Source organism: Mobula birostris, chromosome 12 (assembly GCF_030028105.1).
Source record: "Mobula birostris isolate sMobBir1 chromosome 12, sMobBir1.hap1, whole genome shotgun sequence".
NCBI classification, from domain to species: domain Eukaryota; kingdom Metazoa; phylum Chordata; class Chondrichthyes; order Myliobatiformes; family Myliobatidae; genus Mobula; species Mobula birostris.
Window position 1 is genome coordinate 46,974,153 of NC_092381.1, and position 14,458 is coordinate 46,988,610.

General features: G+C 42.4%; 1 protein-coding gene across 3 annotated transcripts in view; it reads right to left on the bottom strand.

Moving 5' to 3' along the window:
* osbpl9 (oxysterol binding protein-like 9) overlaps positions 1-14,458 on the bottom strand; it is a 201,180-nt gene that overhangs the window by 32,541 nt on the left and 154,181 nt on the right. For all 3 annotated transcript variants that reach the window (XM_072273759.1, XM_072273758.1, XM_072273760.1), the window contains 2 exons: positions 13,781-13,885; positions 8,725-8,884 (listed from right to left, as the gene is read on the bottom strand). In XM_072273759.1, coding sequence (XP_072129860.1) covers positions 8,725-8,884; positions 13,781-13,885 — 265 coding nt within the window. The remainder of the gene's footprint in view (positions 1-8,724; positions 8,885-13,780; positions 13,886-14,458) is intronic.

Here is a 14,458-nt window from a genome sequence, read left to right on the forward strand (position 1 = left end):
AGGAAATGTGCCGACTGCTAGGGATTCGACAACGTTTCCATGTACCCTACCACCCCCAGAGTTCCGGGATGGTAGAAAGGATGAACCGAACAATCAAGAATGCGTTAGCCAAAGCTATAGCTGAGACAGGAAAGACATGGGTTGATGAGATTGCACGCAACCCCAAACTGCACTTTGGGTCTCAGCCCCTACGAATTATTGATGGGGCAAGCAATGCCACTCCCCTATGGGGTAATTGCAGGTTGCGGGGAGCCTGGGGCTTACAGCTTTTGTAACCAACTTAAAAGTATTAAAGGACCAAGCGAAACTACAGCAGCGAATCGCTGATCAGAGAGAGCCAGAGGGAAAGGGGATAGTCCTTCCACAGCCCGGCGACCAAGTTATGGTGAGGGTGCTGCCAGAAAGACCAGGGTTTGCCCCCAAGTGGACAGGACCACAGACAGTACTCTTAACCAAAGATACATGTGTCTGTGTACAGACTCGGCGAGGCAGCCAGTGGAAACACTGGACCCAGGTTAAAGCATACAACTCACCCTCTTGTTGCTCCCACAGACAGAGCGGGGAACCAAGTGTACCCAGTAACCATGTAATTACAGAGAACCTAAGAGAGGAACACTAGCCGGCCATTCCAGACCTGACCACAGCTGATGAAAACATACCCCGAGGAAACGCAAAGGCAGAAAACGCCGAGAACGTGTTGGAAAACCCTGAGTAGCCTGCTAGAGTGTGATGATGATGGTACTCTGTAAAGAAGGCTGGTTGCTGAAGGTAGATGATTAATTTTACAGCATGGTATAGAAATTTATTGGGAAATAGATGGGGAGGGATTTTTGAGTTAAAGCAGAGACAGCAAGTTCCACCACTTCGATGCTGCCCACGGCATCTGAAAACAGTCACCCCGAGTCTGAGGAGCTGGGCCCTTTTCAGCAGTTGGGCCAGTGATCGACCGGACAGTTTGAAAGGGGGTGCCACTGGGGAGAGGTCCTTGCAGATGTTTACATAGAGGCCACCCCAACTCCTTCCTGTACATTGATGAGAGAGCCCGTGGGTGCTCCTGGAAGGAGAGCTTCAGCGACCAGAGGATAAAGGGCTGAAGACAAAGGAATGTGATTAAGTTGCAGGGAAAGAGCCGATAGGCACACAAAAGGAGCTGCATTTCTAAAGACTTGGAACAGCCTCCTTGCTTAACATTTGGTAGGTAGCGATTACAGAATGCTAGGATAGATATCGAGGTACATAAAATTGGGGGGGAATTTCGAGACGGCATTTTTGCTGCCCTATTTGAGCAGATCCTCCAAGGTTGGCCTTTCCTGGTACAAATTTAATTTTTTGTCCAGGAGGGCCAAGAGGAGGGACTGTTAGAGTGAGTTTTTGGGTAGATGATTCATTTACACTTAAATGACTCTGGCCACCAGACTTCTATTTGACAAAGTACTGTGGATTGAGTTCACAACAATTCGCTTCCTAAAAAGGTGTGAATACCAGATGCTTCTGGTGCTGTAGTTTGACCAGATGCTGTAGTTTCGAGGCCAGTATTATCTATACTTTATAAATATTAATTGTCTTCTATGTTAGCGCATAAAATGTCAAATAAATGTACTGTGGATTTAACTTGCATTCCTAAAGGCTGTGGATACCAACCCAGACATGTTGGCGTCGGAAGGAAAGGATGAAGTCAGGAGGCGTGATGTTTAGTATGTAGCTTCAAAAGGAAGCATTGTCTATAACTTTTTAAGTAGTGATTGCCTTCGTGTTTAGCATATAAATATCCAGCCCACTTTGGGCTAGCAGACCTTTCTACCGAAAGCGTCTCTGTCCATATGATGCCTGCTTGTTGTGTCGAATAAAGAAGCTGCTTTGTATCTACCAGTGACTCTGTCTCTTCTGTGATTTCATCCACGCTACAACAGATACCAAACAACAGGGAGCTAAATGAAAGTGACACAGAATTCAGCGATAACAAGTTGAAAAGATGTGACGGGAAGGGAAATGGCCAGGTCATTTCGTGCAATGCAAGATAGTTGACAGGCAAGGCAGATAATGGCTGGAACTTCTGGAAGCAATTCAGAAGGCACAGGATATATACATCCCAAAGAGGAAGAAGTGTTCTAAAGGAAAGATGGCATAACCGTGGCTAACAAGAGAAGTCAAAGCCAACATAAAAACCAAAGAGAGGGCAAATAATAGAGCAAAAATTAGTGGGTAGTTAGAGAACAGGGAAGCTTTTAAAAGCCAACAGAAGATAACTAAAAAAGTCATTAAGGTAAAGATGGAATACGAAAGGAAGCTAGCCAATAATATTAAAGAGGATACCAAAATTTTTCTTCAGATACAATGCTGGAGAGATAGTAATGGGGGACAAATGGGGGACATGGAAATGGCAGACAAACTGAATAATTATTTTGCATCTGTTTTCACTGTATAAGACATTAGCGGTATGGTGGAAGTTCCAGATGTCAGGGGCCATGAAGTGTGTGAAGTTAATATTACTAGAGAGAGGGTTCTTGGGAAACTGAAAGGTAGATAAGTCACCTGGAACAGATGGTGTACACCCCGAAGTTCTGAAAGAGGTGGCTGAAGGGATTGTGCAGGCATGAGTAATGATCCTTCAAGAATCATTAGATTCTGGAATATTTCTGGAAGACTGGAAAGTTGCAAATGTCACTCCACTCTTCAAGAAGGGAGAGGCAGAAGAAAGGAAAATATAGGCCAGTTAGTCTGATCTTAGTGATTGCGAATATGCTGGAGTCAATGATCAAGGATGACGTCTCTGGTTACTTGGGTTGACTATTTTCTAAATGAAGAGAAAATGCAAAAGACTGAGGAACAAAGGGACTTGGGAGTACTTGTGCAGGATTCCCTAAAGGTTAATTTGCAGGTTGAGTCTGTGGTAAGGAAGGCAAATGCAATATTAGCATTTATTTCAAGAGAACTAGAATATAAAAGCAAGGATGTAATGCTGAGACTTTATAATGCACTGGTGAGGTCTCACTTGAAGTATTAGGAACAGTTTTGGGCCCTTATCTTAGAAAGGATGAGCTGAAACTGGAGAGGGTACAAAAGAGGTTCACGAAGAAGATTCTGGGATTGAATGGCTTGTCATATGAAGAGCATTTGATGGCTCTGGGTCTGTATTCACTAGAATTCAGAAGAATGAGGGATTACCTCATTGAAACCTTTTGAAAGGTGAAAGGCCTTGATAAAGTGGATTTTGAGAGGATGTTTCCTGTGGTGGGAAAGTCTAACATCAGAGTACACAGTCTCAGAATATACAGGCGTCCTTTAAGAAAGGAGATGAGGAGGAATTTCTTCTGGCACAGAGTAGTGAATCTGTGGAATTCTTTGCCAGAGGCAGCTGTGGAGGCCAAGTCTTTATGTATATTTAAGGGAGAGGTTGATAGATTCTTGATTGGTCAGGGCATGAAGGGATAGGGGGAGAAGGCAGAAGATTGGATCAGCCATCATGAAATGGTGGAGCAGACCCGATGGGACAAATAGCCTTATTCTGCTCCTATATCTTATGGCCTGGTGTGGGGGTGATAAAGAGACCGAGCGAGAAACAGTGAGCGAGCAATAAACAGAGAGGAAGCGCGAAGGAGAGAGAGAGAGAGAGAGAGAGAGAGTGAGAGAGAGATAGTGATAGAGCGAGAGTGAGATAGAGCACAAGAGAGAGAGTGAGAGCAATAGAGAGATGGGGAGGGGGCTAGGCAGAGAAGATGGACAGAGAGGGAGGGATAGATAGAGAGGGGGATAGATGGGGAGAGGGGCGGGGGGAGGGAGAGAGGGGGGAGAAGGAGGGGGGAGGGGGATAGAGGGGAGGGAGAGAGGGGAGGGAGAGAGGGGGGGGAGAGAGGGGGGGGAGAGAGGGGGGGGAGAGAGGGGGGGGAGAGAGGGGGGGGAGAGAGGGGGGGGGAGAGAGGGGGGGGAGAGAGGGGGGGGGAGAGAGGGGGGGGAGAGAGGGGGGGGGAGAGAGGGGGGGGGAGAGAGGGGGGGGGAGAGAGGGGGGGAGAGAGGGGGGGGAGAGAGGGGGGGGAGAGAGGGGGGGGAGAGAGGGGGGGGAGAGAGGGGGGAGAGAGGGGGGAGAGAGGGGGGGAGAGAGGGGGGGGAGAGAGGGGGGGGAGAGAGGGGGGGGAGAGAGGGGGGGGGAGGAGAGGGGGGGGAGAGAGGGGGGGGAGAGAGGGGGGGGAGAGAGGGGGGGGAGAGAGGGGGGGGAGAGAGAGGGGGGAGAGAGAGGGGGGAGAGAGAGGGGGGAGAGAGAGGGGGGAGAGAGAGGGGGGAGAGAGAGGGGGGAGAGAGAGGGGGGAGAGAGAGGGGGGAGAGAGAGGGGGGAGAGAGAGGGGGGGAGAGAGAGGGGGGAGAGAGAGGGGGGAGAGAGAGGGGGGAGAGAGAGGGGGGAGAGAGAGAGAAGGGATAGAGAGAGAGAAGGGATAGAGAGAGAGGGGGGATAGAGAGAGAGGGGGGATAGAGAGAGAGGGGGGATAGAGAGAGAGGGGGGATAGAGAGAGAAAGGGATAGAGAGAGAAAGGGATAGAGAGAGAAAGGGATAGAGAGAGAAAGGGATAGAGAGAGAAAGGGATAGAGAGAGACAGGGATAGAGAGAGACAGGGATAGAGAGAGACAGGGATAGAGAGAGACAGGGATAGAGAGAGAGAGGGTGAGAGAGAGAGGGTGAGAGAGAGAGGGTGAGAGAGAGAGGGTGAGAGAGAGAGGGTGAGAGAGAGAGGGTGAGAGAGAGAGGGTGAGAGAGAGAGGGTGAGAGAGAGAGGGTGAGAGAGAGAGGGTGAGAGAGAGAGGGTGAGAGAGAGAAGGATAGAGAGAGAAGGATAGAGAGAGAGGGATAGAGAGAGAGGGATAGAGAGAGAGGGATAGAGAGAGAGGGATAGAGAGAGAGGGATAGAGAGAGAGGGATAGAGAGAGAGGGATAGAGAGAGAGGGATAGAGAGAGAGATTTGTGCAGATTTTAAGTAAACTTTATGTGAGACAGGAAAGGTTGTTTGCAGGCAAAGGGATCACATGCAAGGTGAGATAGTGAGAGCTCAAGGTCTGCATGTCCCCACTGGAGTAATGGCAAGGCTTGTTTGAGTAGGGAACCCTGGATGACAAGGAATATTGATGCCCTGGCCAGAAAAAAATGAAGTATGGGACAAGTACAGGCAGCTGAAATCAAGTGAATCCCTCAAAGAGTACAAGGGAGGGTACTGAAGGAGGAAATCAGGAGGATAGAATGGGGACAGAGATGATTTAGGAAAATATGAAGTTGGTACGGACCAGTGGGACGGAAGGGCTGGTTCTATGCTGCACGACTCTATGATTAACTTCAATAATAAGCATTTAAAATTGACTACGTAACCTACTTAACATAAATTTCATAGAAAAAAATCCAAGATTCTTAATTCAAGACAGCGTCAAGCAGCTCTCAGATATCAATCCTTAAAAGCCCAGCTTTTCAGCAGCTTCACCTGTCACAGTTAAACCTAAGCCACAAATACCAAACCAGAGGCAAAATTATTGCAATCTATGCTGGGAAACTCAAACATGCATGAAAAAATAACTTAAAGCACACAACTTCTTAACAAATGGACAAGTTAACAATTTAAAAAATTTCAGCATTGGTCACCTCAACAACACCTGTTATTTTTGGAATATCAATGGAAAAAGACAAGTTTTCACTTTAATGTCTTAATCTAATATGGAGCAACAATTGTGTATTTGATCATATAAAAGGTATAGAAGAGAGAACTTAAACACAGATTGTGCTTCCTGGCTTTTGTCCATGAGAATAATGACAGTAAGAATTAAAGGTCAAATATGTTATATTTTATAAGTAATCAGTTTTAATTTTTCAATGAATATTATAAAAACTTCATAAATGCATAAGACATTTTACAAGATATTAAGTTTTGCTGACATTAAGCGAGTGAGTACAGTTAGTCTTGCCAAAGTCCAAAGTATGTACTGACAGCTATTTTTTTTGCATGAATTAACACAAATCTCAAATAATTGTTCATTTTAATAGTGGGTAAGTGCATTTAATAATGAAGAATGAGGATTATATTTAAAATTACTCTTTTTAAAATTAATATTAAAATGTTTAATGCTTTAACTATGTCCTCACTTTACACCATTCAGTGAGATCTCCACAGATCCAGGACTGAACACAATACTCCAAATGTGGTCTAAGCAGAGTTTTATAGACCTGCAACATTAGCTCACAGCTCCAGAGCTTAATCTTAAACTAAGCCCAATACACCTTCTTAACCACCATGGATGTGGACCCCAAAATTCCTCTCTTTCCCTATAGAGCTAAAAATCCTGCCATTAATCTTGTACTCTGCTTCAAGTTCGACCTTCTAAAGTGTATTATTTCACAATTCACTGGATTGAACTCCGTCTACCACTTCTGAGCCCAGCTCTACTTCCTAAAAATGTCTCATTTTAACCTACGACAACCTTTTACACTTTTCTTATAACTTTATAATGTATTTGGAGGAAAGTATAGGGGCAATGTCAGAAGTATGTTTCTTTACACAGAGAGTAGGTGCATTGAATGTGATCCCAGGATTGGTGGTAGTGGCAGATACATTAAGGACATTTAAGAGGCTCTTAGATAGACACATGGAATGAAGACAAATGGTAGGTTATGTGGGAGGGAAGGGTTAGATTGATCTTAGAGTAGGTTAAAGGGTCAGCACAACATTGTGGGTCAAAAGGCTTGTGCTGTATTATGCTTATCCAGAACACCACCAATTTTGTACGTACATCAACAAAAATGTTTAAAATTTCCAATTCGTTACACATAAACGGTCTACACATTCAATTTTTAATATTTGTACTTCTTGTTATTGTTTCCTCCTCTAAAATAACACTGCACTAACATAAAAATTGCCTGCATAACCAAAGATTTATGTGATTTTCTTCAATAGATTATAGATCTAAGAAAATGCTTTCCCAGAACATCAGTTACAAACAATGAAGTTGCAGTGTTTGGTACCATATCTTAATGACCTTCTCACAGCAATAAAATATTCTTTCGTAAGAATTCCTTCTTCTAATATGCATACATAAAATAGGAATCCAAATAGCATTTTATATATATATATATATACACATACACACACACTCACTCACTCAGTGGCCACTTTATTAGTACATCTGCTCGTTCATGCAAATATCTAATCAGCCAATTACGTGACAGCAACTCAATGCATAAAAGCACGCAAACATGGTCAAGAGGTTCAGCTGCTGTTCTGACCAAACATCAGAATGGGGAAGAAATGTGATCCAAGTGATTTTGACTTTGGAATAATTGTTGGTGCAAGACAGGGTGGATTGAGTGTCTCAGAAACTGCTGATTCTCTTGGGATTTTCATGCACAGCAGTCTCCCGAGTTTATAGAGAATGGTGCGATAAGTAGAAAAACACCCAGTGAGTGGCAGTCCTGTGGGTGAAGGCACCTTGTTAATGGGAGAGGTCAGAGGAGAATGGCCAGACTGGTCCAAGTTGACAGGAAGGAAATAGTAACTGTTGCCTGTTACAAATAGCCATGTTACAACAACAGAACAACATATCTGAATGCACAACATATCAATCCTATCGCAGAAGACCACAACTGGGTCACACTCGTGTGGCCACTTTATTAGGTACAACTCCGTTCAAGCTGACTTGTTGCCCCTTAGTGGTATCTCACAACTTCAGGTGACCCAGATTCATCTCTGACCACCAATGCTGTCTGTGTGAAATTTGCATGATAACCTTTTACACCATAAGGTATTTTGACTGCATGGGTTTTCACAGGAGATCTAGTTTCCTCCCATAAGCCAAAAATGTGTGGTTTGGTAATGTAGTTGGTTCCTGTATATGGTATCGAGTGAACTGGGGAGAATTACTTCAGTGTAGAATTATTGTAATAAGGTGTCTTAAGTTAAATTAAATATAAAGCCTTTATCTAATGTCAAATCAAGAACGCAAGAAAATTGCAGAAGCAGGCCACCTGGCTGTTCAAGTTTGCTCACCATTGGATCATAGGTGATCTTCCTTGGGCTGCAACTCCTCTTCTGTGTCAGCTTCCCATTACCCTCAATTCCCCGAACTTTAAAAAAAATTTATCTACCTCTTCTTTAAGAAAAACCAATGATTTAGCTTTCAGAACCTTCAAGGGTCTAGAATTCCAAGGATTCACTACCCTCTGCAAGGAAGAAAAATCTATGCACCTCAAATTTTAAATGCACCTTTGCAAACATGTACCTTCATTAGACTTCCCACTTGTGGAAACATCTACCGTGTCACATCTGCTTTCACGAAGATCGCCCTCATGCTTTCAAACTCACATTTTTAAAACACTTAGTGACAGGGTAATCGTTTTGCCCTAGGAATTAGTCAAGCAAGTTTCTGCTGGACTGCATTCAATATTAGTTTTTCTTTCTCAAAAAAGCAGAATCAAAACTGTGCCAATAGGGAAGAGTGACAAAAATTGCATAATGATTTTTTTTCTTTCCCACACCACAACCTTAAACCAGTCTCAGAATAGTACACTTTCCTTCACTCAGTTAGTAAAAAGAAAGTTGACGCACTCAAAATTTTTCATGGAAAACTCAATACCAAGTATGTCTAAAAATATATTATTTTAATGTATTTTGAAATTGTTTTGAAAAATAACTATTTATCATTTACTCTTTTTAATAGTTAAGAAAATATTCCAAATAAATTTTTTTTTAAGGTACTCACTCTAAGCAATGCTTCGGAGAAGAGTTGCTCTGGTAGAATTCATCTGCATCATAGAATTCATCCTCACTACTGGAATATGAAAAATCTGGCACTGTATTAGGAGACAGATTTACATGGCTGGGCGAAGTGATGCTGCTGGTTGGTGCTGACTGTCCACTTCCTGAACAACAGAAACACACAATCATACTGCCGATGTTAACATTTTACTGGGAGATTCTCTTCACCACCACATCAATATCAGAGATGCAATCAAATAGACTTCATGATGTTTTATTATTTTTCCATTAGGATGTTTTGTTAAAAGAGTGTACTTATCTACTTTGCAACATGCACTTTACTTCCCCTTATTTTTGCAACAGTTACCAGCTTTAGCTAGAGGTAACTATTTTGCCTGAATGTTTAGTTAAATTTGCAAAGATGTGTCCTCCTTCAAAATGGAAAGCAGTTCCCTTATATACCCAATTCTTTTCAATCAAGTACAGTTTGGAGGAGTAACAAATACAGCAGCAAAAAAATGCTGCCGAGTTATGTTTTGTAATTCGAAAACATAAAACTAATCAAAAATGTGGGCAACCTCAACCGATCAATGTATTATCTCCAGATGACATCAGGCACCACCTTCACTATATAGAAGAGTGGTCTAGTTCCTTAATCCTTGCAAGTACCCACTTTTGATCATCTCTGTTGTACCTCACCAGGATTTCTTAACTCCAGGAGTAAAACATTAAACCTCCTGGTTTGAGGAGCCCACAATTTGCCTCAGCGGTTTGTCCTGAATATTCCTTATGATATTGGGTTTGAGCAGATCCAAGCATGAGTGCAATGGACAACCTGGGAACAACATAACTGGTGAGTTGTTGGTTGTGGAGTGTACTGCATCGTGACATGTAAACGTGAAAATGGTGAGCTTCTGATTCACTGTGCTCTGATGACTTTGCTTGCAGTGCGCTCTTTAGACTCTGGACAAACCCTTCCGTCATGTCATTTGTAGCTGGGTCATATGGTGTCGATGTATATGACTTATTCCATTCATTTTCAGGAATGACTGAAACTGTTCCATGACAAACTGTGGTCCTTTGGAACACCAATCCTTGAGAAGAGGCTTCTCAACACATCAACAGTGTGCAAAGCTGTAGTGAAGGCTACTGGGAACACTTCTAGCCACTTTGTACTGTAACTGCATCCACTACGACCAAGAAATTTGTGCCCATGAAGGGTCTGGCAAAATCCACATGACTCCTTTGCCAGGGAAATGCAGGCTATTCCCTGGGATGGAGAGGTGCCGCTCTTGGCATCTTCTGGACATGTTGGCATCCAGAACAGTGCACAGCAAGCTGCTCGATCTGCTGATCAATCCCAAGCTACCAGACAAAGCTTCCAGACAATGCTTTCATTCTGACCATATATAGATTACCGGAATGTAGCTCCTCCAAAACTTTAGCTTTCAGCTTCAGGGTACAACCTTTAATCCACACCATAAGGCAAACCCGTCAAGGGGGTTCACCCCAGTGCCAGTAAAAATGGGGGAACTGGAATTTCTGCTGCACATTCCAACCATTTTGAGTGGCCATGTAGACCTGAGACAGTGCAGGTTCTTTTCTGATTTCCCTTTGGATCCTCTCTACCGAAATAGGGAGACTATCAATTAGCATTAGGAGGAATACATCAAAAGCCGGGGGGGTGGGGGGGATCATCTTTTGCAAACTTTTTCAGGTATTTCCTTTCCCAAGGGTAAACGGGTAAACCAGCATTTTCATGATCAGTTGCCCTCTTGAATTCGATCTTGTAATTGTGTCCTCCAAGAAACAGAGCCCATCTCTGCATTCCTGCTGCTGCTGTTACTGGAACACTCTTCTGTGGAGTGAAAATGGACGCCAGTGGTTGATGATCAGTAATGAGGGTAAACTCTCCCCCATACAGGTACTGGTTGAAATGTTTTATACCCCAAACCAGACTCAAGGCCTCGGTCAATCTATGCATAATGTTTCTCTGCAGTCTTAAGGGAACATGATGCAAAGACATTCAGTTACATCACTCATAACATGTGATACGACTGCCCCTATATCATAAGGCGAGGCGTCACAGGGAAGCATCACTGGACAATGTGGATTATAAAGTGTGAGCAGTGTCTGATGGCACCATTTCCTTTAGCTCACACCATTTTGTTCATTGCCACTTCTTCCTGATCTGCAGTAATGAGTTCAATGGGTGTAGCATAGTAGCGAGGTTTGGCAGGAATCTGTTATAGTAATTGGCAAATCCTGAAAAAGACCACAACTGTGACACATCCTTTTGCCTTGTGGCATCTACCACTGCCTGACTTTTCCCAGCACACTTGTGTAATTGTTTGTGCGTCAATGGTATAACTAAAGGAAGTGATGGTTGGTTTAAAGAATTCTCACTTGTTGCATCATGCTGAGCCCACAATCTTCTAATCTTTCTAACACTGTCTAGAGATTTTGGAGATGTTCCTTGTCACCCAGATAAGACTGAGTGCCTGGGCAGCCTTGCAGCATCTGGTTCATAGCTTTTTGCCAGGGTGCGGGTACAGATGCTACTTGACGAATAAGCCTACTATAGCAATTAAACCCTATCTGAGTATTTATGATAAGAAACAATTTGGACTCTTCTTCCACCTCCACCTATAGCCCTCAACTAAATTCACTCTGTTGAAGTGCTTCCCTCCAGAAACGTTTGCAAAGATATCTTCTATCCTGGGCAGAGGGTATTGATCTACTTTCAGTACTGGGTTGATAGTGATCTTAAAATCACCACAGAGCCTGAACAGACCCACCCTTCCCAGTTAGTGGGACTTCTGACATCCCTCATGGGCTCCATTCAACCTTGGAAAGAATTCCTTCAGCCTCCTTGTGATCTAGCTCACTGGCTACTTTATCTTGGATGGTGTAAGGAACCGGATGGGCTTTGTAAAACTTCGGTATGGCATTTTATTTAATACTATTTTACCTTTGTTATGTTTGAATTTTCCAATGCCATCCTTAATCACTGCTGTAGCACAGTCCAGTACCTTCTTTAATTCACGTTCAGTTGACTCTGTTGCAGGGGATGTGGCATGCAAATGGTGGATATATCTCCAATCAAGTTATAGTCGTCTCAGCCACTCATGACCCCACACTCCTGACCCTCCTGTTTTTAACCACGTACAAGCTGAATGTAGCTTGTCGGTTGTATTTCACGGTTATGAATGTCATTCCCACAGGAGTTATTTCTCCAGTACAAATTCTTAGTTGAATCTCTGCAGGCTTCAGTTTAGTATCTTTGAAATGTTGTTCAAACTCATTTTGTGGAATGACTGAAAGAGCCGAGCCAGTGTCCAATTCCATTTTAATTAATTTGCTGTTCACTTCTGGTATAAACCATATTGCTCCTTTCTTGTTAATTTTCACACTGTAAATCTCAAGGCTACGCAGTCCTGTGTCACTCTCATTATTATCAGATTTATCATCAACAGCATGCAGATTAGCGTTTCTTTAAAACTGCAACTAGACTTTTTCTTTTCCCTGTGTAGCCCTGTTTTTTTGTCTCTCTTTGGATGTGTCCAATTTTGTGGCATTTTCGACAAGTTTTACCTTTAAATCTGCATTGGCCTGGTGTATTGGAGCCCCTGCCACAACAATAACACAATTTGTTCAACCAGGTAGATTTCTGTTTAGGCACTGTGATTTTGTTCAAGCTCACTTTAATTCCTGACTGCAACTCACTTGCGTCTCTGGTTGCTGTTTCCATTGATACAGCAATTTCAACTGCACTTTTAAATGTGATTTGTGCTGCAGTTTGGAGCCGACTTTGAATGCTTTCTTGTAAGACCACAAACTAAACAATCTCTCAGCGCATCATTAATCCCATCACTGAACTAACAATGCTTGGCCAATCTCTTCAATTCAGTCATGTAAGCTAAATGCACTCCCCTTCCTTTTGGTTCCACTTATGAAACTTAAAGCACTCTGCAATCAACAATGGTTTCAGTTTTAAGTTTTGCTGCTTTACTTTCACGGTATCAGCATTGGCTGGTTTGGTTGCAGCAGTTAAACTTGTAAGCGAACTGTATGCCTTCTCCCCCAATGCACTTAGCAAAACTGGCACTCACTTTTCATTCATAAACAAGAGAAAATCTGTAGATGCTGGAAATCCAAGCAATGCACACACAAAATGCTGGAGGAACTCAGTAGCCCAGGCAGCATCTGTGGGAAAGAGTACAGTCGATATTTCGGCCTATCCTGATGAAGGGTCTTGGTCCAAAACTTCAGCTGCACTGTATTTCTCATTCAGAAAAAAAAAGTTAATTCGTGCTTACTGCATAATGAGCTACCAGCCACCAAGTGAAAAGCAGCCTTCTTTTCATTTCCATGTTTAGTAAGCCATTGAGGGAGGTACAATGTGACTGAAATACTCAAAGCCAGCTGATTAAATGCAAACATTGCAAATGTGAGTATCTATTCCAGTCACTGGATTTACTCTACAAATGACCAAGGAGTTCTTCTTGATTTATAAAGTAACCATTTGCAGAATAAGTATGTTAAGTGCACCATAACAGCAATGCATCAATATGGACATTAAATCAGATTCTCATAAGGTCAAAAATCTAAGGATATGATTCAATTAACTAACTCATACTATACATTCACGTCTGAAATTAAGAAGCTGTTCTCAAAACTACTGTCAATACAACCTTTAAGCTCTCTTTATAGAGTGCTACAAAGGCTGAATAACTTTCACTTCTTTAACACTGCTAGCCGCAGCAGGGCAAGAGAAGGCATGGCTTTGTAGGGATAATAAAATGAACTGGAAATGTGTCAACTCAAAATTAAATATTCTCCCTCAAGGTTGACTGCTGACCCTTTATTCCCCAATTCTCGTAAGGGAGTTTCATAACACATACAATAAAACTACAGTGGGTGTATTCAAATTACACATCAATAATCCTGGTCAACTAGAAAGGTCAAACATTAATGGAGCACATAAGACTTAATCTTGTATAACTGAGCAACAGTACACAGTCTTCTGAACAAAACATAGAAAACAAAATATATCCAACCTGTACTATTAGGAGTTGGCGTCTGGTGATTACCCATTGCATTAATGGCAGATCCCACAGCCAAAGTTGAGGGACGCTGTTCAGCTTTGCTTAACTGAGCAGGTTCTGTCAAAAAAAAAGCATCTTCAAAAATATGAATTACAGAGCCTCTTTAACACTGTACAGTATTCTGGATTGAAATCAAAAGTACAGTGTGTTCTTTTGTAACTAGCTCAGTCTCCAACTGTATACACTGTATTAAATGTTTACAATACATCCTGTTTTTCATATATTTTCAAAGATTCAAAGTACGTTTATTATCGATATATACAGTACACAACCCTGAGATTCATCCTCGTATTTAAAAAGTAATACAACATTTCAATGTTACAAACAAACAGGATCTATTCTTCAAAAAAACACTTTTTATCACAGTTTAATCAGCTGGATAACATTCACATTAATCTTTCCTATTCTATTAAAAACAGTGGGAGGACTTGCAAATGAGATACTTCACCGAAGAAAGACAACAAAATCAAATATTCTTGCACTATATTCAATTTGAGTGTGCAAACTGCACTCTTAATACCATTTGCAGTATGACAGCATGAATGATGGGAAGTCATTCATATGGAGACCAGAACAAATTGCCTTCCATAAAAGTGATTTCTCTATTTATTTTATATTTCACTAATTACT